Here is a 24,591-nt window from a genome sequence, read left to right on the forward strand (position 1 = left end):
GGTGATATATATCTTTTTTTTTTTACATTGTAAAACAAGTGTATGTGGGCAGCCTGCCAGTGTAAGAATGTGTTTTGCCAATGAACCAATGGAACTAAGCTACTTAAACTTTGGCTGTTGTTATGCATGTTTACATTAATGGGATTCGTAATTATTGACGAAGAGTAATTTTTCAGATCGTATCAAATCATTTAGCAGCATTAGAAGTGCTTTGGCTGGAATTATGTTAACTTAGAGAGTCGCAGGTTATGACGCAATCGTTAGCCTATTTTTTTACAAAAACTGCTTCTATGGGACCACAATGTAAAATATGAAACCCTGCCCCCCTGACTGCAATGCTATCTCAATGAGTTCCGGGAGGGCTAGCCCTAACGTGCTTTCGTCATCGTGCATAACCTTAATTTTCGCAACGACTGGTGCAAACAGTGACATCCAATAATATAAAAAAAACTATTTTTAATTTTAACAACAAGAAAAAAAATGAAAAACTACTTTAATATCTTTATCATATGTACAACACCTCACACCCCACAAAGCCAAACAGGTCATTTGAGGTGAAACAGCATTTTTATACCAAAACTCTTTTTTTTTTTTAAAACACGGCAAACCCTGGTACCATATATAACACATGTACATTCATTATGAAGACAATGATCATTGGATAAACTTCATTTAAAAAAAGTATTTCAACAAGAATTAAAAATAAATAAATACAGGCTGGCATGTTTTAATGTGAGTCTTATTTTGTGCGTGATTTTTTTTATGCTCGTTTATGTACGTATGAACAGGACTTTTATTCTGACCCGTCGGTGTGACGTCACAAGGCTGCGTCGCGCTCCAGCTTCTGTTGTGATTCAGCTGAAGAAAAGGTTTGTGTTTTCCTCGTTTAAACTGTTACAATCGATGCAAACCGTTTAGACATCTGTACAGTTTCAACAAGAAAGAACGGATAAAAGTATTTGTGGGTGTAGGTACAACGCTTTATGCAACATTTATCATCGCTATTTTGTGTGAGTAAAGCGCATCAGAAAAGACGCGTCTCATTTGGTTCCTGAAATCGAGTATGTCCGAATCAGTCGATTCGCCAAACGATTCACTTGACTCGCTCGACTCAGTGCTCGCTCGCCTCCGAGGGCGTGACGTGACAGGTTTAATTCATCTGTCTGTGAGTATATTGAGGATGAAACTGGCTCATTTTGTAATCTTGTTTTACAGAAACAGCTGGCCTTTTATTATGATTGAAGTATAGCCAATACATATTGGGTTGATTTTAACCCTACTAATGTGACCCACAGTTTTATCCTTAAACAATTTTTATTATTACGAAAACAGAATTATCTCTTGAATCTGCTGCTAATTTCTTCATTTTACGTGCAAAATATAGACATAGGTTTATAGAAAAACCATCATGATGAATTAAGGTGTATATAATCTCATATTATGATGAATGCATGATATTTGTTATGTCATTATGATTGTCCATTGTAAGATACAACCATATGTCCCTGATCATATGTAAAATTATAAGTTTGGCAATAATAATAATAATAATAATGTGGATAAAATAATCCACAAATAATGCTTTTTACACTCAAAAACTGATATACGTAAACTCAGATTAATGAGGCCTACGATGAATCAGTAACAAAAATAAACACAAATCCAGACCTAATTGAAAGAAAACAAGCTGAAATAAGATTGATACGCATAATGGGTGATAATATTGCATAATGATATTTATAAGACATTATTGTGCCCTTAATTTTAACAGATCTTATATCATCTGTAAACTCTTTTAAACCGGACTGTTTTTAAAAGGTGATAAAGACAGCGGTTTTGCCAGTATGTTTGCAGGACCTCGCAGATCACATCTTTATCTGTCAGTTAGAAAAATAACCTCGTTTTAGGAGAAATCTTTTCAGCCCCACTGGCAGATCATTTTACTTGTTTTAAGCAAAGTTCACTTCATTTAGATTTTTTTCCCCTTGAAAACAAGACTAAATATCTTAAGTCATTCGGCTTGTCTAGTAAAAGTAACTTGATTTAAGAATTGTAAGATATTTTGATTAGAAACCAGACAAAAATACTAAGTGTAAGATCGGCCATTTTTTCCAGTGCTCTGACTGACTCCCTTGTTGAACTAATTCTGTTAATTATTCTCATCTTAAACAGGATAAAAGTGTCCTCCTGTGAAGCGACTGTGACACTATTATAAAGATGGCGTTTATTAAAGAGGAGAGTGAAGACGTGAAGATTGAAGAAACATTCAGAGTCAAACAAGAAGAGACTGAGGAACAAACAGGTTGGTTCTGAAAGTTTTTATAAATCACATACGCTCTTGCTCACACACACACACACACACTCAATGGACCTCATTTATCAATCTAACATAGAAACGAGTGCAGATCTGTTCACAAACTCACAACAGAGTTCACGTGTGATGCATGAAACTTTTCTATGCCTCCAGTCTGATCATATGAATGATCGTACGTTGATAAATGTGGCGGCAGAAAACAATTATCATTTAAATATCATGCCCCTAAAAACACCCCGGTTTATAAGCCTCACTCCTAGAGTTTATGACACGGAGAAACGAAGCCCAGCCAAAAAGAAGAAGTAAACTCATGAAAGAGAAATTTATCTTTGTCAAAAAACACCTGTTAAGCTTATAAATGAAAACAGTTAGGCTACATTAATTTGTCATTTATATGTATATTGAAATACTGGTAACTATAAACAGCCTATTTTAGAAGTGCGCTGATTGATCGGTCGCTGATCATAATCAGCCGATGATTGCTTTGGGATGTTTGATTGGTGGTCTCTATAAAGACCGATCTAGAAAAGCTGACCAAATGATACAAAACTCAAAGACAATTTGTTACGCGCTGCTAAAATGGCTTCACCGGTCTGGCAATTCTACACGGTGTGTGAAAAGACAATACGTTTGCAGTTTGCAACCTTTGTAGCAAGCACATTCACCAAGGTGGGAAGCACCCAAAGCATTTTAACACCACAAACCTCGTCAGACATTTGAAGGTTAGTTATGTGGAGGAATATGAGCAGTGAAAACTCCAGCGCCACTTACCCAGCTGTCGGTAACAGAGACGTTTCAAAGACAGCAGCCCTACTACAAGGACAGTGAGAAAATAATGGAGTTCATCTGGCTTGATCATCAGCCGCTGTCTATTGTGGAGGACGAGGGGTTCCTGCGACTCGTGTCCTACTCGGATTCACGTTACTCCATGCCAGGGCAAAAATATTTCCCAAAAATATGATTTCGTTACTTGCCCCATTTGAAGAGCTCGCCCAACAGATCAACTGCATCGGCTGCAGATGTCATACCATCGATCAGAGCTTTAACTCGTCTTCTAGGGAAGACAGCAGACACTGACCATGGAGTAAAAGCTTCATAAGCCACTTGTTGGAAGCGTTCCAGAACAGATTCTGTGACACTGAATCTGAGCGCCTGTTTAGCATCTCTACAGTCCTTGATCCCAGGTGAGGAAAAAACATTTATACATTCTTCCCAATCGTATGTGTTGTGCTGCTTCACTGTAAGAGCGCATTAAACATCAGGGAAAGGAGTATTGAAAACATTTAAATGAAAAACGGGAACATACATGTTTTTTATTATTTCAGCAAGCTCCTTAAATCATATTGCAAGAATCTTGCAAGTATTCATCTTTGCTCTAAGTGATTGATAAAAGGAGCTTATACTGAAATGAAAACCGTGTTGTGTTATACCTTGGGCTAGTATTTCCTTATTCAAATTAGTTAAATAAATTAAACTTGCTGTAAAAAATAAGCATATATATATACTTTGGGAGTATGCTAGGCAACAAGAGCCAAGCATAACTTTCAAAATGCATTAAATCATAGAACTTTTCTTACTTCATTTATTTTTTCTCATAATTTCTCTGTGCTGTTGCATATTTTGTTTCTAAAATTAGATCAACCGTAACCCATTTACTGAAGTATTTCTGATTATAATTTTTAATCAATTCATATTTTGTTTTGTTGTTATTAAAAAGGGTGCGAGGACGGATTTTTCCCTGATGCACTCAAGCCCCAGATTCGTGAGCTGCTTTCTGATGTCCTGGCCACTGGACTGGAGCAACCGGATGGTGAGGCGAACCCCCGGAGTACCACGAACTGGCTCCTTGCATCTTCTGTATGCTGAGTTGTTGAATGGAGATCAGGAACATCAGTTCAGTATCACTGCAGTTGAACCTATCAAAGCCAGTTATCCCACAAAATGAACAGCCTCTTGATTTTTGGCAGAACAATAAAAGCTGCTATGTTTTATGGTGATATGTTGCACATTTTAATTGCCAAATAATACAGTTGTATATTCATGAAATTCCTCTTCTCGTAATTTCAATAAATAATATTAGGGATGCACCCATACTATTGGATTAAATCAAAGATATAATAGAACAATGCATTAAGAGTGTCACAAAAACAAGTATAGACTTACACAGTGTTTCTTTTTTCCTCTTGTTTATCTGTTCATTATACTGTAGTCTATTATAGGCATATATTTGATGTGATCCTTTTTATTTTCACTGAAGTGCTGCAGGTGCATGAAGCGAGGATTGAATCCTCATTGTCTGCTATTCACACATATAAAAAGAAAAATGCATTCTTATCTTAATGGTTAATGATTCGTTTGAAGGTGAGGAAAATAAAAATAAATAAAAGCTGTCATTTTACAATTCTCCACCGTACTTACTATGATGAGCGCAAGTTCAGGTAACTCAAAATCGTATATACCCGAGCTGAGACCAGATGTGAGATTTCATTGTAGCCACTTCTCACGTTCCTTTTATGTTGTACCTTATTTCGTAAATGAGGCCTATTGTGTTGTCAAAGCTGCTCTGATGATTTTATCAATAAAATTGTTTTACAATTTACATGACCTACATGACCGTTCTGATTACAGAGCTAGTAACATTGCTGTTCTTAAAGCAAATAAACTTACAGCTCGGCACACATCAGGGGATCATTCTGCTGATCTGTCACCACTTATTTAGCCCTTGGCCAGACTTTGCTTTTCTAGGACCAAAGGAGTGCCCTTGGGGCTTGTGTCAAGGCATACTATTTTTGTCACAACCAGTGCCTTCAGATTGGTCTGGGGCTCTGTATGTAAGAGGAACGCTGCCTCTGGCTCCTGGACAGGGCCTCGTCTGCAGTAGCATATAAATTGCCTCAAGTTTACGATGGTGTTGCTCAAGTTCTGCCTGCTGTTTCTGGGTAAGCATGTGCTCATTTGGATGGACAACACTGCAACGTTTGCATACATCAACCATCAAGTGGTTATATTCTCATGCCACATTTATTTGGGAAGCTCAGTTAGACCTGGTTGCCTCCCAAGAGTCCTCAATTGCCAGCTGTTTAAAGGGGTGGTTCGGGATTTTTGACATCTGACCTCATTTTTAAGTCAGCCTGGTTGTTATTCATCAGTGGAGACATTTTTTTATTTTTTATTATCCAGTCTTTATATTTGGATAGATAGCCGATGCTAGGCTAGCGCGAGTCAATGGGTATATGTTAGCCAGCCATTAAAAACCGTTTTACCCGCTCCACAGTGCACCAAACGCAAATCAATTATAACACTAGACTATCGATGCAAATGACCGTTGATAGAATAATGTTGAATGAATGATGAATCATTCATTGAATCATCACTGATGAATAACAACCATTAAAAATGAGGTCCGATGTCAAAAATCCCGAACCACCCCTTTAAACAGCTGGCAATTGAGGACTCTTGGGAGGCAACCAGGTCTAACTGAGCTTCCCAAATAAATGTGGCATGAGGTACCTGGACCTGGTCCTCTGACCTGGTATTCCTTGTGACAGCCTTTCCTTGGAAAATCCTCCTCAGGAAGGAACTTTTTTGCACTTCCAGAGAGTTCCCCTAAACAGTGAACCCTGGCTGAGCTACTTCAGTACCCTGTGTTTAACGTTAATTCAATAATATAATTCAGACCAAACGGATGAGCTGTAGGCTATCTGTGCTTCCATGATAATGGCTAACGTTAGCTACATTGTTAGCCAAACCAACCAACTAACCTAGACAATATAAAGATACTAATTTAATAGGTAACTTAACACAGACAAAGTGAATTAGACATGTAGTGTGCACATACCTTTTATTATTTCTTCGCCTCGCAGTCAGGTTCTCTGCTGTGACGAGCGCTTGGTGTGTGGACTCTGGTGATGATGTGATGATGAGGTATGAAGAACATACAACCTACGTGCTGGGTCAACCGATATAAGTTGGGTTGATGGATTTTGACCATAATGGGTAAAGCATTTTATAACCCAGCGGTTATGCGATTAGGTAAGTTTGGTGAGATGCCTTGCTCTGTTCTCAGAGAACCGAGGTTATGCAAGTAACCTAACGTTCACTTTCAAACAATGACTCTGTATCTCAATATAGGAATGGTATAGCTAACTCCCAAAACACATCCTTTCCAAAGCTGCTGAAACAGATCCAGCAAGAATATTGAGAACTGCATGAGCCATAGAAGGCACAGTGACATCCAGACAGTAAAATCTGATTTCACAAGTTCACGCTTACATATAATTAGCTGAGGTATGGTATGCATATTTGCCGTGCTGTCTGGGGAAGTGCTCCAAGCTCGGGAATGGCCCGAACCTAGAGTACCCCCCAAAAAGCAAATGAACAAGAGGACAGCCGCCAGTTTAAAGAATGGAGCACACAAATCGAACGGGTAAGCCTCTCCGGATGTGAGATGGAAGAGGTAACATTAAGTGGCCAGGAGGCTCTCGCCAACATCCAACGGGGACTTCCTGTTACCGGAATCGACTGGATAAGCCTCGCAGGCCATAGAATGGAAAAGGTAAGTTTGTGTGGCCGTAAGACGGAATGGCAAGAAAGGTAGCCGGGGACTTTTACCTACGTCCGAAGGGAGTGTAAGCTCCTGGCAACGAACGTGTAAGCCTTGCTGGCCGCAGAATGGAAAAGGTGAGGTTGTCTAGCCTGGTTCGTGGTTTGTGTAGGGATTTTGCCTGGGAATTCCTAAGGTGTAGAAATGCCAGGATGGATTGGTAAGGCTGGATTGGGGAGGGGAGATTGAAAATATATATAAAATGACCTTTCTTGGTTTGGTCTGTTTTGCTTTGTTTGATTAGAAAAGCGATTGTTTCGTCATCGAGTACAGTTAGGTCTGATACAGTAGGGTTGATTTTCGGATTGAAACTTGACGAGATTGTAAGCTCCGAGCACCTAAGAAAACCGAAAAAAGCTAAGATGAACATGGCGTCGAGTGTGTGGGCAATGCTGAGGGGCTGGTAATTTGTGCGGAGGGTGTGGATACATTTTGTGTGGATATCTAGCGTTATGGGTTTTCTAGTGTCTGGATGGGTGGGCTGGGATCGCTGGATCCCTTTAATTAAGAGGGAGGTTTGCGAATTGTTTATTTCAGGTGAGGGAGCGCTGGTCATCAGTTTGTGAAAAAACTGAACGACATTGCGGGAACCCCGGCAGTAGGATTCTTGCTAAATGCCTGTTGCTGCGGCTTGATAGCCGCTGGGAGCTAGGCCTTGCCGCGGAGGATGGTGGAATGCTGTGAGGCGTATTTCGAGGTACTCCTTTCTTTTTTCCTTTCTTTGGGATTGGGGTTGACTGGGGAAAAATGTTATTAGTTTGAAAGTTTGAGTACAAGTCGTACGGTTCAGACTTATTAAACTTGCTTGAATGTATGACTGGTGTTTTGTACAGGGCTTGCCTCAGGCTCGACACCGTCCTTTTTTTGATTGGCGAAATCGTAGGCCTGGTCGAGCGGTAGGAGGACGCTGGGGAGTCCTAGGCGTCTTGGGAGGCGAGTGGCTGCTCACGTCGTACTGCACCCGTGGGTTGGAGCCTGGGGCTCGATTTGGTTGCTACGCCGGGTATGGGGTGGCTTTAGAGCCGGCTGGCTGCTTTGATGGGACCGGAGAAGAACTGGATGGGTCTTCGGACGAGGAATCTCTGTTTTGGGACATGGTGCTATTCATGCAGACCAAAATGCTGATAAACCGTCAATGGATAGAGGTAAGTCAGCGATATTTTTACGATGGGATTGATTACTTGATTATGGTCCACCTATGTTGATTAGGCTAAGTATCTGTCATGCTCCTCCTGAATCTTGTTAATAAAACATAATTTAAAAAATCAGTCGCTGCACAAATATCTGCTATCGAAATTCCCTTGAACAATGGCCACACCCCTTGTTGAATGAGTCCTTAATCCTGCTGGGGAATTAAGACCCATAAATGTTATGGGCCAATTAAATCGCCTCCACCATCCAAGGGGAAAGGCGCTGTGAGGAGCGAGGCTGAGCCCAAGTAGAAGTGTAACAAATTTGTGCCCTCTGAAAATAAAACCTGACATAACAAACTCAGGAGACTCTGTGGGGGGGTATTATGGATTCAAAGAAAGATTCGGTGGGGAGAGGGTTGGACCCCCTTTGTTGAATGAGGGACAGAAGATAGAACTGGATCGTCTTTAGAAGATGCAGCCACCTGAAGCCTTCTTTCCAAGATAGTGGCCAGCATTACATGACAGTGTGCACAACTCTTCACATCTGCCAGCGCGGCCTGAGTGTGCAAATCACTGCCTGAGATCATAAATCCACAAGCTGCCAGACATGAGCATAAAGGGACATCCTTCCCTTTCTCCGCTGCAACCTCAGACCCCGACTTAGCTTGCCTAGTTGCAAAAAACTCTGGAACGAGTAGAGAAATCTGCAACAGATTTTAACTGCACTTTGTTCAGCAACAGCCCGCTGCTCCCTCTACACATATATATGACTGTGCCCTCTAACACCTCCACTTCTGTCATCAAGTTCGCGGATGATACAGTGGTCATGGGCCTCATCTCCAACAACAATGAGGTTGCCTACCTTGATGTGCAGTGCTATACAAGGTATATGTATATTGACTATGAGTGGATTTCATCGTGGTATGGAAACAGCTCAGCCCAGGATTGTAAAACCCTACAAAGAATAGTATACTCAGCTGAGCGCATCTCCATAACTGATCTCCCCTCTCTGCAAGACATCCACACCAGGAGCTAGGGCTGTTAAAGTCCTCGAAGACTCCACCCACCCTGGAAATCCACTGTTTTATCTGCTACAGTCAGGCAAACGCTTCCGTAGTAGAGGTTTTCACAGTGCGTCCAAGACCCGTCAACCCAGGACCCGTACAGGTCCGGGTCTATATATTAAATGATCAGCCGGGTCGAGTCTGAATGTATTACTTCAGGTCCTAGGTCTGTTTAACATTGCGTGTAGCTAATACCCGTGCGATCGGAGTCATCAGACTCAGAGAAAACCCGGCCGTGATCAGACATTGCTTGTGTTTTTTGTAACTCACAACTTGTAAAATTAGGAAGAGAATAGTGTGAGCCAAAGAAAAAAAAAGTGATCTTTCTCTCTTTCTGCCGTTTGAAGCAGAGCGCGCAGACTCAGAGTTAATGCAAGTGCATTCACGGTAATAATGCTTGCAGATTTGACACATTCATATTTAATATATTTCAAATCAGCAACACAATCTGAGGTGACCGGTCACATGAATGTTTTCAATGGTGCTCAAATTGTAAAAAGCAATTAAAAGCATATTTCAGGTTGATCCGGCTAGCACGCATGTGCAGTCTCTCGAGCGCGTGTCATGTTTCTATGGCAACCAGTGAGGGATACAATGACTTTGACCGCCAAACCGCGCTTTACATTTTCTCCCATTTTTTAATAATATAAATGAACCGTGTAATCTTAAAGTTTTAGTGGTCCGATTCAGACTCAACTCAGCGCAGAGAGCACAGAGGTGTTAGCAAATAAATAACGTCAGCGGCCATGGCACTGAACGAGCAATAGTTATTATAGTTCAAAAGGGCAAACAGTCGAAGTTATTATGCGAGTTGACCCGAGTCAGAATGAACATGTGCACAGTTGCATTTGTCATTCGTCACCGTGACATCAAGGGGAACTTTGAAGCTGAAATAATGAGTGGATTCAGCTTGGACTTGGAATAATGAGGAATAACATGGATAACTTTCTTGTCGGAGGATTGTAAATGCATCACAGGCAGTCAGGTACAAGGAAGAGATACTACGGCTCTTAGACAAAAAGTTGTATTTTTCGCAACAAGTTTATTGACTTGTAATAGCAGTTTAAGGTGGAATATGTGTCAAGTCAAGTCACCTTTATTTATATAGCGCTTTAAACAAAATACATTGCATCAAAGCAACTGAACAACATTCATTAGGAAAACAGTGTGTCAATAATGCAAAATGACAGTTAAAGGCAGTCAATCATTGAATTCAGTGATGTCATCTCTGTTCAGTTTAAATAGTGTCTGTGCATTTATTTATTAATTAAAGTGTAACCAACTTTAGAGACAGGTAGTGTAGGGTTACCCAATAACATTCTGCACACTGAACTTTTTATGTAGTAGTTTAATATATTGTGCATACTTCATTATTTGTATTTAATTTGTTATTTTGTATTTTTTTTGTATATTTCATTATTTGTATTAATTGTTTTTTGCACGGCCTAAAAAGAGTATGCCATATAACATGTATGTAACTAATAAAATCTTGAAACATCTACTTTGACTGTACGTTTTTTAACTGAAGCAGGACAGAACAGGTGCTAAAGAAAAGTCTTCACGGGGAAGAGAACAAGTATGCTGTTTTCGGGGTCATAGCCATATATATTTGTAGGGGGTGGAATCCTTGTCATGAGGTGTGATTGGTATGTCATTCAGACAGATGTGGTTTAATTGGTGCTTCAAATTTCAAGAACAATTGTCTTTAAAGATCAGCAACAAAAACTGCTTTTAAAAAAAGACACAAGTCCACTGCCCCTGCCAGAGAGCCTAGGGCAGTAAAAAAAGAGCAATCTGAGGGCCCAAGTTCAGAGAAGGGGCTTTTCTTCATAAATGTCTGATTTACAAGAGATCTAGCTTTTACCAGAGCCATCCTGAAACACTAGATCACAGTCTGGCTGTGCTGCATGGCACGGCGATTGAAGATTTACTCCTCTTCCAGCAGCGAGGAGGAATTAAACTGATAACATCCATTGATAAGGCACCTCAAGTGAGTTCTGCACAACAAAGTGATCACATCCAGGCCTGAGCTGAAGGCAATCCAAACTATAGTGTGATTTCATGTGATGCACTAAATTTAAGAGTTTAGTCACAATGCCCCCATTCTCAGAGATTCTTCTTCTCTTGCGCCGTTTCCTTTCAGGAAAGTTTCACGGCAGCTGAGATGTTTTCACAGGCCGAGATGGTGTTCCCTTAGGAACTCCAACATATGTAACACTTGTTCCCTAAAAGAGTGAATGGAGACATTACATCCTTATTGCCACAAGCTGGAAATACCTACAGAATGACAGAAACAAGCTCCCAGCTCCTCATCATAAACCTGAATGAATGGATACATTCATGCCATCTTATATACCTGTATGTACAAGGAGTGGCTTGATATGCAAATTCAACTCACCAATATTCAATGGCGGTTTCTTTTACTACACAGTAGTGATGCGCAGGTCAAAATTTTTTCCAACCCGCGGTTGCCGCTTTTATGACATTATTTGGCCCACCCCAGCCTGCTCTGCAAATACAGTACAATTTCTTGACCAGAGCATCGGGGACATCACGCAAGTTACATTGCTACTAAGACCTTATTGTAACCTTAACAAAGATAAGAGGGTTATGAGATCATGAGATGACTCACGCATCACTACTACACAGAGGTGATTGGGCTCCCAAGACCCCAATATGTCAGTATCAATGTAAAGTCTCCATTCCCTCCTTTAGTGTGAATGAGTTAAAAACATAACCGGAACATTCCCTATAATAACTGCAACACTTTTTCACTTACGAATGTTCATTTAACACTGAGGATTTTGTTGTTTACAGTAGTGTTCTGTATTCATGCTCATTTCCATTGATTCTAAATAAACCCCAAAACACTATTCACAGTATATTGTGGCACATAGGAAATGGAAAATATTTACCATAATTGATTTTTTTTTTCTTACAGCATAGTACCATTGTAATAGAAACAGTTTTAATTTTATAGCATTGGATTAACATGTATTTGTTTTCAAAAATCTTTTCACTGTAGACCCGATGCCACTGAAAGAAGAGAGTCAAGAACTGAGTGAAATGGAAGAAGAATATCATGATTTCATAAATGGGAAAAAATCTGCAAAGACTGACAAGACGTCCGCAGGAAAAAGAGCCAAGAGGAAATCTTACAGGTTTTGCACCTGCCATCAGTGTGGAAAGAGTTTCAGTCAAAAACCAAACCTTAAAATCCACATGAGAACTCACACAGGAGAGAAACCTTATACCTGTCAACGATGTGGAAAGAGTTTCAGTCAAAAAGCGAACCTTAAAAGCCACATGAGAATTCACACTGGAGAGAAGCGTTTCACCTGCCAACAGTGTGGAAACAGTTTCATTCAAAAAGGGAACCTTAAAAAACACATGGGTATTCACACCGGAGAGAAGCCATTCACATGTGATCAGTGTGGAAAGAGTTTCACACATAAAGACATGCTTAATTCCCACATGAGGGTTCACTCAAAAGAGGACAGTTTTTTATGTCAGCAGTGTGGAAGAAGTTTCGCTCATAAAGTAAGCTTCAAGATTCACATGAGAGTTCACACTGGAGAGGAGCCTTACGCATGCTCTCAGTGTGGAAAGAGCTTCAGATATAAACCATCTCTTGATTCCCACGTGAGAATTCACACTGGAGAAAACCCTCACACCTGCAAACTGTGTGGGAAGAGCTTCTCACGAAACACATCTCTTAAGACTCACATGGACATTCACACTGGAGAGAAGCCATTCACATGTGATCAGTGTGGAAAGTGTTTCAGACGTAAAGTAACCCTTAATGAACACGTGAAGATTCACTTTAGGAGATAATCGCTTTAGATGTAACGAAGTGCTATTAGAAGCTAATATCCAGCGTGCCAGAGCAAATTGCATAGGTTATGAGGAACAAAGGTCAACACTGTAAATATCTTGTTTTGTTTTTGCCCATAAAAGCTTTTAAAACCTGATATGCTTCATTGTTTTTAGTATACCATCTACAAATAATCTACAAATACTAAAGCAGCAAACTGTGCAGAACACAAAATTTATGTCACTGCCAAAACTTTTGGCCGTGACTATCTACATCTTGATGACTGTTAAAGAGTTCTTCTCACATTAACCCAAACTAGCGTGTTATTCATTGTACCTGTGTTTAACAGTCCCACCATTTTCTTTTTCAAAAATGCAAAAGAACAGGTAAAATAATTTCATATGAACTTGCTTCACAAAAACTAGAAAAGAATGTCCAGTTAAAATATTTTTGTTTAGAAATGAGTGAAGGGTAAGTTTAAGCAGGGTGTTATTTTAACTGGAAAATTTCAGAAGTGAAGTTATGGCTGCAAGTACTTGATTTGTGATATATACATTTTACGTTTGTTTATAACTCCCCATTTATGAAAAAGGCTGATGTTTTTTTGTTAATGTATATAAACTTAGTTTATTAATAAAGAATAAAATATCTCCTTACTATTTCCCCCCGACACATTCATGGTAATTACTTTTGCTGGGGCTTTGTGCCAAGCTTTAGCTGATTGTGTGCGTTTGAACGTGGATCTCTTCCAGCTGCACTGAAAGCACTTGCACTTGCGCCTGATGCTGAACACTAAACACCGTCAAACAGGTCTTGAAAGTCGCTGTAGCACAAAGTCTGGCCCTGAAATGCTGAAATGCAGGGCTCTAAAGTGGATATTCACGATTAAAAAAAATGTGAATAGAAAAACATTAAATTTGCTGGTGAAAATGGCCACTTAAAGATGACTCATCTTAATTTTCTTAAAGTTAGCTCTCCATCATGGTGTTGAGCGGTTTCGGTTAATTTCCCTCCCTGAGAACCGATAAAACAGCATATATAAAAGGATTTATATTTAACTTAAATAAGGAACATATTAACAAAACAAAACAAAAAAACAGCATGAGAAGTCTACACCGAGTTCCATTTCATTTTTGTGACCGGGTTACAGGTTCAAGGAAACCAAGAAGGAAACTGCACCCTATTGTACCTTTATTTTATAAAAGCACAATTTTATTTTATTTCGTTTTATTTTTATTGTGGGGGAAAAAAATACAAATTAGGCCTAACTGTTGTAGGCTGACCTGGGCTGAGTTTCCCAAAAGCTTCGTAACTTAAGTAGCACTTGAAAATCATTGTAGATTTATCGGTGCTCTAGAGTAATCATAAAGCCCTAAGGAAACAGATTTATGCAGACACCTGCAGGACAATTGGCAGATTACACCTTTAACCTGATTCAAGTGCAATGTGATTATAATATAAGGATTTGATTGTGCTTTATTGTACACCTTATGACTTTTTTTTTTATTAATTTATAAATGAAATAATTAGAAAGGGGAGAAAAAATAGAAATACATATTTAAATAAAAGGACTGAACAAAAAATAAATTAATAAAAGAAGTAATGTAGGAAATGCTTCAAAGACTGTGGGGAAAAAATCTGTCAATGACTTGAAGTGCACGAAAACCAATTATGTATTGGACCCGGATTGGATTGAAATAACATCTCTCTCTCTCTCTCTCTACACCGTATATAAAGTATATGATATACTATTATGTAAAGTATAATATTACAGACTATAATATAATATTGTATTGTATTATAGTTATTATATCCAAGTTGTCTGTCTGGAACGCAGCATTAGGTTAATGTCAATAAACAATTGTGTACTACAATTACGAGCCATGCTATAAGGTGACAATTCAGCACTTGACAAACGGACAGCGACTCCTAAGTAGCACTTACAGCACAGCTACGTGCGATTGCTTTACATGCATTTTGGGAAACGCACGTGAAACAATAACGAGCGATCGTAAAATTACTCGTAGAAATCTTCTTAAGCGCTAAGATCAATTGTTATCGGGAAACCCGGCCCTGATTTCATGAAAGTGCTTAATATAGCATGATTTTCTGTTTCTATTTGGTGTTATACTTATAGCAGAATTTGACTTTGTGTATCAGAAGTACAATTTTCTGCATGCCATTTTCATGAGATCTTGCTACTAATGGAGAAACGAGAGAAATTTAAATTTATAATTAATGGCATGGCTGGTCCACTTGACAGAAATACGGGGACATGTATAATAACTGATGAGATGTTGCGGGGCAAATCTCAGGTCAGTCTGAGCACTCATGGTACGCACAGTGCGTACAGCCATAGACCTGCAGGTGCCACTATAGTTTTACTCATTCCCACACCTTTCAAATTTATAATAAATGAAATTCTTGCAATTTTTTATTCAATATCAGGCCAGATAAGCTAATAAATCCACACAAACTATCATATTATATCTGTCATTTGAAAACAGTGTGAGCGATTCAGCTGTATCACACTCTTTATGACTCTATTACTCTCTCAAAACGGCTTCTCATTGTCGCATCTCGTCTCCACTACAAGAGTTGCTCCACGCTGCTATACAAGACTTTAGCTTGCGTTCCGGGAAAGTTGACATAGCTGTCACTTGCTTAATCGGGTTATTGTTGCATTGTCACAAAATTGTATAATTTGCACATCTTTCTTTGTGTCTTTGCACACAAGTCTTTTTAAGCAATTCGATACTCGCTTACTCCAGCGGTGTTTTTCTTTGTGCTCACAGCCAAATCGCCCTCACTACCCTCGAGGGCGGGGCAGCTAGGGGTGCGTAGACATTCCGTCGTGGGCAGTGCCTCAGCACGCTCGTCGGCGTGGGTGCCCCCCTGTGTCCTCCTCACCAGCTCTGCCTCCTCCTCATTCTCACCCATGACCCCCCCTTTCGCCAGCAGTCAAGAGGTCGTGGTTCGGAGATGCAATGCCTCTCCATGCATCTCTGACCAGTTCCTCTGGGAACACGAGGAGTGTGGTCGTGATCACTCGGAATGCGATGCATTCTGGGCCATCTCCCCATCGCTGCACCACTCCCCAGTGCAGAGAATCTCTTATCTCGGTATGGAGTTAGACTCATAGTTAGAGTATGATGGCACGGCTCACCAGCGAGCATGCCCAGTCAGTGCTGAACTGCCTGAGTTTCTTCAGAGGCAGGACAGTGGTACCACTTAAACACTTTCAGAGGCTCCTGGGGCATATGGCATCCGCAGCCGCAGTCACGCTGCTCTGGTTACTCCATATGAGGCCACTTAAGCATTGGTTGCACTCCTGAGTCCCGAGATGGGCATGGTGCCGTGGTACATATCGTGTCACCATCACATCGATGTGTCGCCGCCTATTCAGCCCCTGGTCAGACCTTGCCTTTCTACGGGCCGGCGTGCCCTTAGAACAAGTGTCCCGGCATGTTGTTGTCACAACAGATGCCTCCAACACTGGCTGGGGTGCGACATGCAACAGGCAGGCAGCTTCAGGGTCCTGGACATGACCTTGACTGCTTTGGCACATCAACTGTCTGGAGTTGCTGGCAGTGCATCTAGCTTACGGCGGTTTCGGCCGCTGTTGCTAGACAGGCATGTGTTGGTCTGCACGGACAACACTGTGGCTTTTTCGTACATCAACCGACAGGGCGGTCTACGATCAACTCGCCCGCCATCTCCTCCTCTTGAGTCAGACGCGGCTTAAGTCGCTGCACGCTATCCACATCGCGGGGGAGCTCAATCGTGCAGCCAATGCACTCTCACGACAGCTCATCTTTCCCAGGGAATGGCGGCTCCATCCCCAGATGGTCCAGCTGCTCTGGAGTCAATTGGGGAAGCCCAGGTAGACCTGTTTGCTTCCCACGAGTCCTCCAGCTGTACTGTTCCCTGTCCCAGGCCCCCCTGGTCACGGATGCACTGGCACACAGCTGGCCTTTGGCGCTACACAAGTATGCGTTTCCCCCAGTGAGCCTGCTTGCACAGATGCTGTGCAAGGTCAGGGAGGATGAGGAACAGGTCCTGTTGGTTGCGCCTTACTGGCCCACCGGGACCTTGTTCCCGGAACTCATGCTCCTCTTGACAGCCCCTCCCTGGCGCATCCCCTTCTCTCTCTCAGGGGTCGGGCACCATTGGCACCCGTGTCCAGATCTTTGGAACCTCCACGTGTGGCTTCTGTACGGGACGCGGCAGACCTAAGTGATCTGCCACCGGCGTCGGTGCTCCACTATCAATCAGGCTAGAGCCCCCTCTACGAGGCAGGTCTATGCTCTGAAGTGGAGTCTGTTCACGAATTGGTGTTCTTCTCACCAAGAAAACCCCCGGAGATGCTCGGTCAGATTCGTGCTTTCTTTCTTGCAAGAAAGGTTGGAGCGTAGGCTGTCACCCTCCACCCTGGAAGTGTATGTGGCTGCCATTGCAGCCCATCACGATGCAGTGGACGGTTGGTCCCTGGGGAGGCATGACCTGATCGTTAGGTTCCTGAGGGGTGCCAGAAGGTTAAATCCTCCTAGGACACCACTGGTTCCCTCCTGGGACCTCTCTATTGTTCTGGCGGGACTTCAGAGGGGTCCCTTTGAGCTGCTGGATTCAGTCGAGCTTAAGTTCCTGTCTCTCAAGACAGCGCTCCTGGTCGCACTCACTTCCATCAGAGGGTCGGGGACCTCCAAGCATTTTCGGTAAGTGAAGAGTGCCTTGTGTTCGGGCTGGTCTACTCTCACGTTGTCCTGAGACCCCGGCCTGGATACATGCCCAAGGTTTCCACCACTCCCTTCCGAGACCAGGTGGTGAACCTGCAAGCGCTGCCCCCTGGAGAAGGCAGATCCAGTCTTGGCGTTGCGGTGTCCCGTAAGAGCGCTTCGCATATACGTGGACAGCACCCAGAGCTTCAGAAGCTCTGAGCAACTCCTGGTCTGCTTTGGAGGTCAGCAGAAGGGGAAGGCTGTCTCCAAGCAGAGGTTGGCCCACTGGATAGTACCCCCTGGGGGTGATTGGCTCACTCCACATGGAGTGTGGCCTCCTCCTATGCGCTGGCGCATGGTGCCTCTCTGGTAGACATTTGTCGAGCTGCGGGCTGGTTCTACAACCTTCGTGTAGAGCCAGTTTCTTCCGGTGTGTTGGGTAACAGGTAATTGGCGGGAAGGGCTGGCTGGGTGTCACGCTTGCTGTGCCATTCCCCCTAACACGGGGATGCGAGCGCCTTTTCCCAGTAGAGTTCCCCAGTTGGCATACCCTGGTTGGCATACCTACTCTAAGGTAGGACTTGCCTCAGAGACCCTTTCTATATGTAGTACTGCGCCCTGGGTCAGTCCATATCATCCATGTCACCTCCCTAGGGGTAGGATGTGGTCTCCGTAGCGGCCTGTTCCTAGGCTCGCTTCCCCATTGTCTTGCCAAGCTGAAAGAACAAATATGGAAGATTTGAAGCAATCTTTCACCGAAGGTTGAAATCCCTTCCACAAACTTTGTGTGGGCAGAACAGCAGCGTGGCCTTCTCCAGCAGCGATGTACTCACCCTTTGGCCCCTTTGGTAACCAAGGTCAGTGAATTTGCGCTGGGGATTTAGGAAGGTTACGACCTTAAGCGTAGCTTTTGGGGCACGCCACAGCTTGCTGACAATTGCAGCGCCACAGGGTTGTGACGGTGTCCGGGTTGTGGCGTTTTCCATAGGACCCCATATGTCGTTCAACATAACTCGTAGTGACCGACAGAGAGAGAACATCTCGGTTAAATACGTAACCCTTGTTCCCTGATGGAGGGAACAGAGACTTTATGTCCCCATGCCACAACCTTGAACCGTTCACTGTTGCCGGGACACGTTCTCGGCTCCTCAGCATAAAACCTAATGAGTGGATGCACCTGTCGCCCTTTATACCCATTGGCACGGGGAGTGGCTCAGGTATGTTAAATCCACTAGCCAATTTTCATTGGCGTTTTCTCTTAAACTCAGAGATGATTGGCCTCCCAAGTGAGACCCCATATGTCGTTCGACATAACGTCTCCGTTCCCTCCATCAGGGAACGAGGGTTACATACCTGCTCATATTTCAAAAGTAACATAACACATTACTTTCTATAAAAACTCACCTAAAGTAACATAATTGGTTACTTTTTTAGCGACTAACGCAATGTTATAATGCATTACTTTTAAAAGTTGGTAGTGGATATCATACACTTCAGTGAACGCACTCACAACAGACCGGAAGAGAAGAAAATGCTGAATAAAGTCGTAGTTTTTGCTATTTTTGGACCAAAATGTATTTTCGATGCTTCAAAAAATTCTAACTGACCCTCTGATGTCACATGGACTACTTTGATGATGTTTTTCTTACCTTTCTGGACATGGACAGTAGACCGTACACACAGCTTCAATGGAGGGACTGAGAGCTCTCGGACTAAATCTAAAATATCTTAAACTGTGTTCCGAAGATAAACGGAGATCTCACAGGTTTGAAACAACATGAGGGTAAGTTATTAATTACATAATTTTGCTATCTGGGTGAACTAACCCTTTAATCTCTTATATTTAAACACTTTACTTCAGAGCTCATTTACAACATACCTGTCTCGCTCAAATCCAAAGCTGTTCTAAGCGATAGGCTGGATGCATGGCGGTGAATGATGTACTTCCGGTGAAATCTAAGGATGTGGGATTACTTCCGCTGATTGTAGAGTGCTATGCTATACCTAATAACTTATATTGTCTTCTATACTATTTGGCTATACTTCAGGAAGTTAGTCAAAAACAGACAAAACAGCCTCCACTCATATTGTTGATGCTTATTTGCTTTTAAATATTAAATAAACACATATATAAAATGACATCTAAATGTATGAAAGTATCTTTTCAAAGACAGGAGGACAGCACCTCTAGCCACCACTGATGTGTGTCGCAGTGCACAGCATCTGCTAAATTTAACACTTTTCTAAGTTTCCACACGTTTCCTAAAGACAAGGAAATACAGAAGAGGTTTGTAGTTAATATAAAACGAGACCATTTTACAGTTACAAACCAGACAAGAGTGTGTAGCCGACATTTCCAAAGTACAGACCTAATCGAGCCGAAGAATGGAACTGTCCTGTTGCATTAGGTTTTACACAAGGTAAGCTGACTCAGAAGTTCCATGAACATTCATTCACATATTAATTTCACCTCACCAGACATGCACTGCAGCATTGACCAACAGTAAGCACTTGGGCAATAGGGATGGGCATATCGATCCTGTAGTATCGATAGATCGATATCCTCGCGCTACTCATTTGGCATCGATTTCCTTAAAAAAATATCGATATAAACTAAAAAATTATAATTGTATCACTAATTGTAATATGTATCACTTTCAGCTGTTTTAGATTACTTCCTTAAATTACTATGTGCCGGGACACCCCTGGCTGTACCAGTGGCGGCGTATTGAGCTGGTCCATGTCACGTGACAGGAGACGAGCGAATGAGCGAGCGTCATTGTTGAGCGTCACAGCCGACAACGACACACACACACAGCTGAGCCAGCCAAGGCCACCAGCCCAGCACGAAAGCGGGAGTCGGAGGGAAAGAAGTTGAACTAAGAAGCATATAATATGGCAGACAAAAAACGAAGCGTGGTGTGGTGTTATTTTTCACCAGTCGATAAACTCACGGCAAGGTGCCAAGTGTGTGATAAAAAAGTTTCCCACAGCAGCAACACAAGCAATTTATTCAAACATCTAAAGACGACGCACCCCGAGACCCACAGTGAGCTTGAAAAAAGACAGGCAGAGGCTGCTGTGAAAGTCCAGTCTCCTGCACCACCCGCAGTCCGGCAGAAGACCCTGCACGAGAGTCTGCAAAATAGCCAAGTGTATCCAGGTACAGACTTGACAGTGGAGTGATAAAGTCTATAAATATTACAATCACAATCTAATTTTAACAGACACTTCAGGTGAAGGGGATAAGTATATCCAGTAACGTTACTGTCTAGTTGTTGATTAGCCTAGGTCTTGGTTTTTAGTAATGTTTACTGAATATTTTGTTTAAATAATTATCTGAAATTCAAATAATTTCCACACCTTAAAGGGGAATTTACAGAAGTTGAAAATTGCTGGCTCAGAGTATTAAAACAAGATAAGAAAATATGAGATACAATTTGGGGGATTTTTCATCTTTGCATGACAGTTTTATTTTTTCCATTGAAAAGAAAATATTAAAAACTATGATGTTGGGATATTGGTTTTAATCTGTAACATGATTTCTTACATTTGGAAACCATAATTTCATATTTCATTAATTATATATCACAAACTTCTGCAGCTTCAGATATGACAGTTAATTGGAAAGTGACGTGAAAACTTTATCCTTTTCAGGTGAGTCTCAAAGAGCACGTGCTATCACAATGGGCCTGGCCAAAATGATTGTGAAGGACTTACAACCCATTTCAATGGTAGAGGATCAAGGTTTCCGGCATTTTATGAAGGTGGTGGATCCCCGATACCAGATCCCTTGTCGGAAATCCATGATGACAGGTGAAATTCCCAAACTGTACGAGCAAGCACAAAAAGCCGTCTAAGGCCGGAGAAATAATCAGCCAGAGGCGTAATCGTCTTAAAGCAAAAAATGTGAATATGATACTTTTTCTGAACAGCAATCTGAAACTTCAGTAAAGTGTGACGACATATCTTGAGTGCACTAAAAGCGTGATGGTGTCAGACTGTTTTCTAGTTCATTTTTCCAAGTTCATTTTCTCAGGGAACAACTGTCTTTGTTATGCAGGTTTATAGGATAAGTAAATCCTAGTTTATCATGATCTTTATGACGTCATGTTTTTGATTCAGTGAAGTGTTACATGTTTACTTCTACAAAGAGGCTCGAAACATAACATTGTTATGATGTATTCAGGGTTTTTTTTTTTTTCCTTTTAGCTTTTTCTACCAAGATTGATCTTTTTTTTCTTTTTTTTGAGAAATAAGAAAAGTGAAAATGTGTATGTTTTTGTTCATATTTAATTTATTTCATTCATATTTATGTTATTTATTTTAATTTTTATTTTATGTATTGACCATAATAAATTTTGTATAAATGGTCCGTATTTGTCATGTGATTTGTCTTAAATGTAATAATATTTTTACTGACAAAAATTGCCAATAAGAAATGAACGGTATCGGTATCGGTATCGATGAAAATGCAAGAAAAAGTATCGGTATCGTATCGAATCCTAAAAGTGTGGTATCGCCCATCCCTATTGGGCAAAAGTGACGTGACACAGCCAAGTATGGTGACCCATACTCAGAATTTGTGCTATGCATTTAACCCATCCAAAGTGCACACACACACACACACACACACACACACACACCCAGAGTAGAGGGCATCATTTATGCTGCGGTGCCCGGGGAGCAGCTGGGCCATAAATGAACTACATGTACTTAATGTAGGGTTAGGTGCATTTAATTATGCCTAATTTATAGTTATTACTATAATAAATACATGCAACATCTGTAAATTTAGTAAGATTAAAATAAAGTGTTACTGAAATACTGTATGTCCCCCAGGTTTGCGACTCATGCCCAATTAATGGCCTTTTGGAGGCAAGATCAAGAGCGTGACAAGAGCTGCCAGGACAGATGTGCTGTCAATGCAACGGTACATGTATTCTGTAACATTTAATATGATTAAGATATCTTTTTGTTTTTCAAACAAACTTTCTGTGCCAGTTATGGTGTTAATGTGTAATAGTAATAAAATATTTTCTTTTCACAGTCTCTTCAACCCATTGATGAGTTTTTTGTTCATGACATATCTGTCATTGGGTCTGGTGCAGAAGGATCTGGCCCTCAGATTCAGAATCCACCAATCAACTGTAAGCCGAATAATCAACACATGGGCTAACTTTCTCTACACTGTGCTTGGAGCTGTTGGCATTTGGATGGATGAGGAGACTGTCAAAGCTCACATGCCAGAAGTTTTTCAGTCTTACTCAGATACTCAAGTGATTTTGGATTGCACTGAACTGCGCTGCTAAACACCACACTCTCTTCTCCTTCAGAGCGAGGTATTCTCCAACTACAAATCTCACTGCACTTTAAAAGGGTTGACTGGGATGGCTCCTCACGGTGCTGTAACCTTTGTGTCATCTCTCTATGAAGGAGCCATCAGTGATAGAGAGATTCTAAAGCAGTCTGCTATTGTGTCTCTTCTAAAACCAACAATGGCTGTTATGGTGGATAAGGGTTTCCTTGTGGAAGACTGTGTGCCCTGCAAAGTCCACATACCTACCTTCCTGTCAATGAGAGCACAACTGTCTGGGCCAGAGGTCAGGAAAACACAGTCTATTGCAAGACTCAGAGTCCATGTTGAGCGCCTCATTTGAAGGGTGAAGGAGCACAAGATATTCAGTACAGCAATACCTCTTTCTCTCACAGGAAGCATCAATCAACTGTACACCGTAGCCTGCCTCTTGGTTAACTACCAAAACGGGCCCTTAGTTAAAGCCTGGGCAAGCAATTGCTAATGCTGAAGAAGCAGAATTAGACAGGCAGAAATGTTTTTTATTACTGTATACTCACATGAAATGTTTTGTTTTGGTTTTAACTTTAGAATGAGTCATTCGTCACTGTACATCATTTTAAATTTGATTTGCAATTAAATTGTCAACAAATACAGAATTGTGAAACAAATATTTTAATGACATTTTGATGACAAGACAAAATAAAATGACGTGTTTATAAATCATGTATCAATTCATTTCCTCAGCACTGTGCCTCTTTAGTTACTTGTGCACAGAATTTAAAAAAATAAAATAAAATTCACTGTTTCAGGGAGCTTAACACAGAAGTGTCTCTGTAAAAGGGCTGCACAAACATGTCATCATGGGCACAGACAACGAAGTCACACCATTCCAAACCCGTCATAAGCAACTGCCCCTGCACTTGCCAATAATAAGCATGGCTTTCCTTTAATTTATATGTTCCATGATCAACTCTGAGGTACCTGCAGTCAACGTAGCTAAGTGCATCTGGGCATTTCATCTCAACCAAGCTGAATGATGGTCTCTCAAGCGGGTCATATACCAGCCCATCAGGTGACGCACCCAGCCAAGTTGCATCTGGATGAATCACCAGTCCACATTTCCTTAAGTTCCCCGGATGATCCTCTCAGCTAGGTTTTCTGCAGCATTTGGACCTCTAACATGGCTAACCTCCCTAAAACTTAAAGCATTCACCCTCTCTTTCCTCAGTGAATGCCACTCAGGTGATTCACTTTGACATCTGATTGCTTCCTCAATGAGATGTGACTGCAACAAAGTCACAGACAGTGAGTGGAGGTGGAGCTGTTCCTGGTTTGTTGGCACATACCGTAATTCCTCGAATACAAACCGGTAGTCAAATAAACGCCGGGCCTCTTATAATGGCCGGGGGCATGGTCAACACGGACAAATAAAGGCCGGTCTTAAATAAAGGTCGGGGGAAAATTTGTGCAGCAGAGCCAGATAACGAACGTTCACGCCCACTGCCGGAGCGGTTTTCGTTCTCGAGTCAAGAACTGGTTGCATCGGTTTTCAGATCACCAGTACACTGAACCGAGAACCGTTTCTGTCAGACGCATCCGATTTGAGAACAGAGAAGCTGATGATACTTTGTACATTACCAAAAATC

The 24,591-nt window shown here is 41.6% G+C and overlaps 1 protein-coding gene across 1 annotated transcript; it reads left to right on the forward strand.

Moving 5' to 3' along the window:
• Nucleotides 1–783: 783 nt before the first annotated feature.
• LOC132106123 (gastrula zinc finger protein XlCGF8.2DB-like) lies at nt 784–13,584 on the forward strand. Its single transcript, XM_059511767.1, has 3 exons — nt 784–869; nt 2,173–2,302; nt 12,140–13,584. The coding sequence occupies exons 2-3, from the start codon at nt 2,218–2,220 to the stop codon at nt 12,946–12,948; spliced, it is 894 nt and encodes a 297-aa protein (XP_059367750.1). The 5' UTR covers nt 784–869; nt 2,173–2,217; the 3' UTR covers nt 12,949–13,584.
• Nucleotides 13,585–24,591: the final 11,007 nt, after the last annotated feature.

The sequence above is a fragment of the Carassius carassius genome, chromosome 26 (assembly GCF_963082965.1).
Source record: "Carassius carassius chromosome 26, fCarCar2.1, whole genome shotgun sequence".
In the NCBI taxonomy this organism is placed as follows: domain Eukaryota; kingdom Metazoa; phylum Chordata; class Actinopteri; order Cypriniformes; family Cyprinidae; genus Carassius; species Carassius carassius.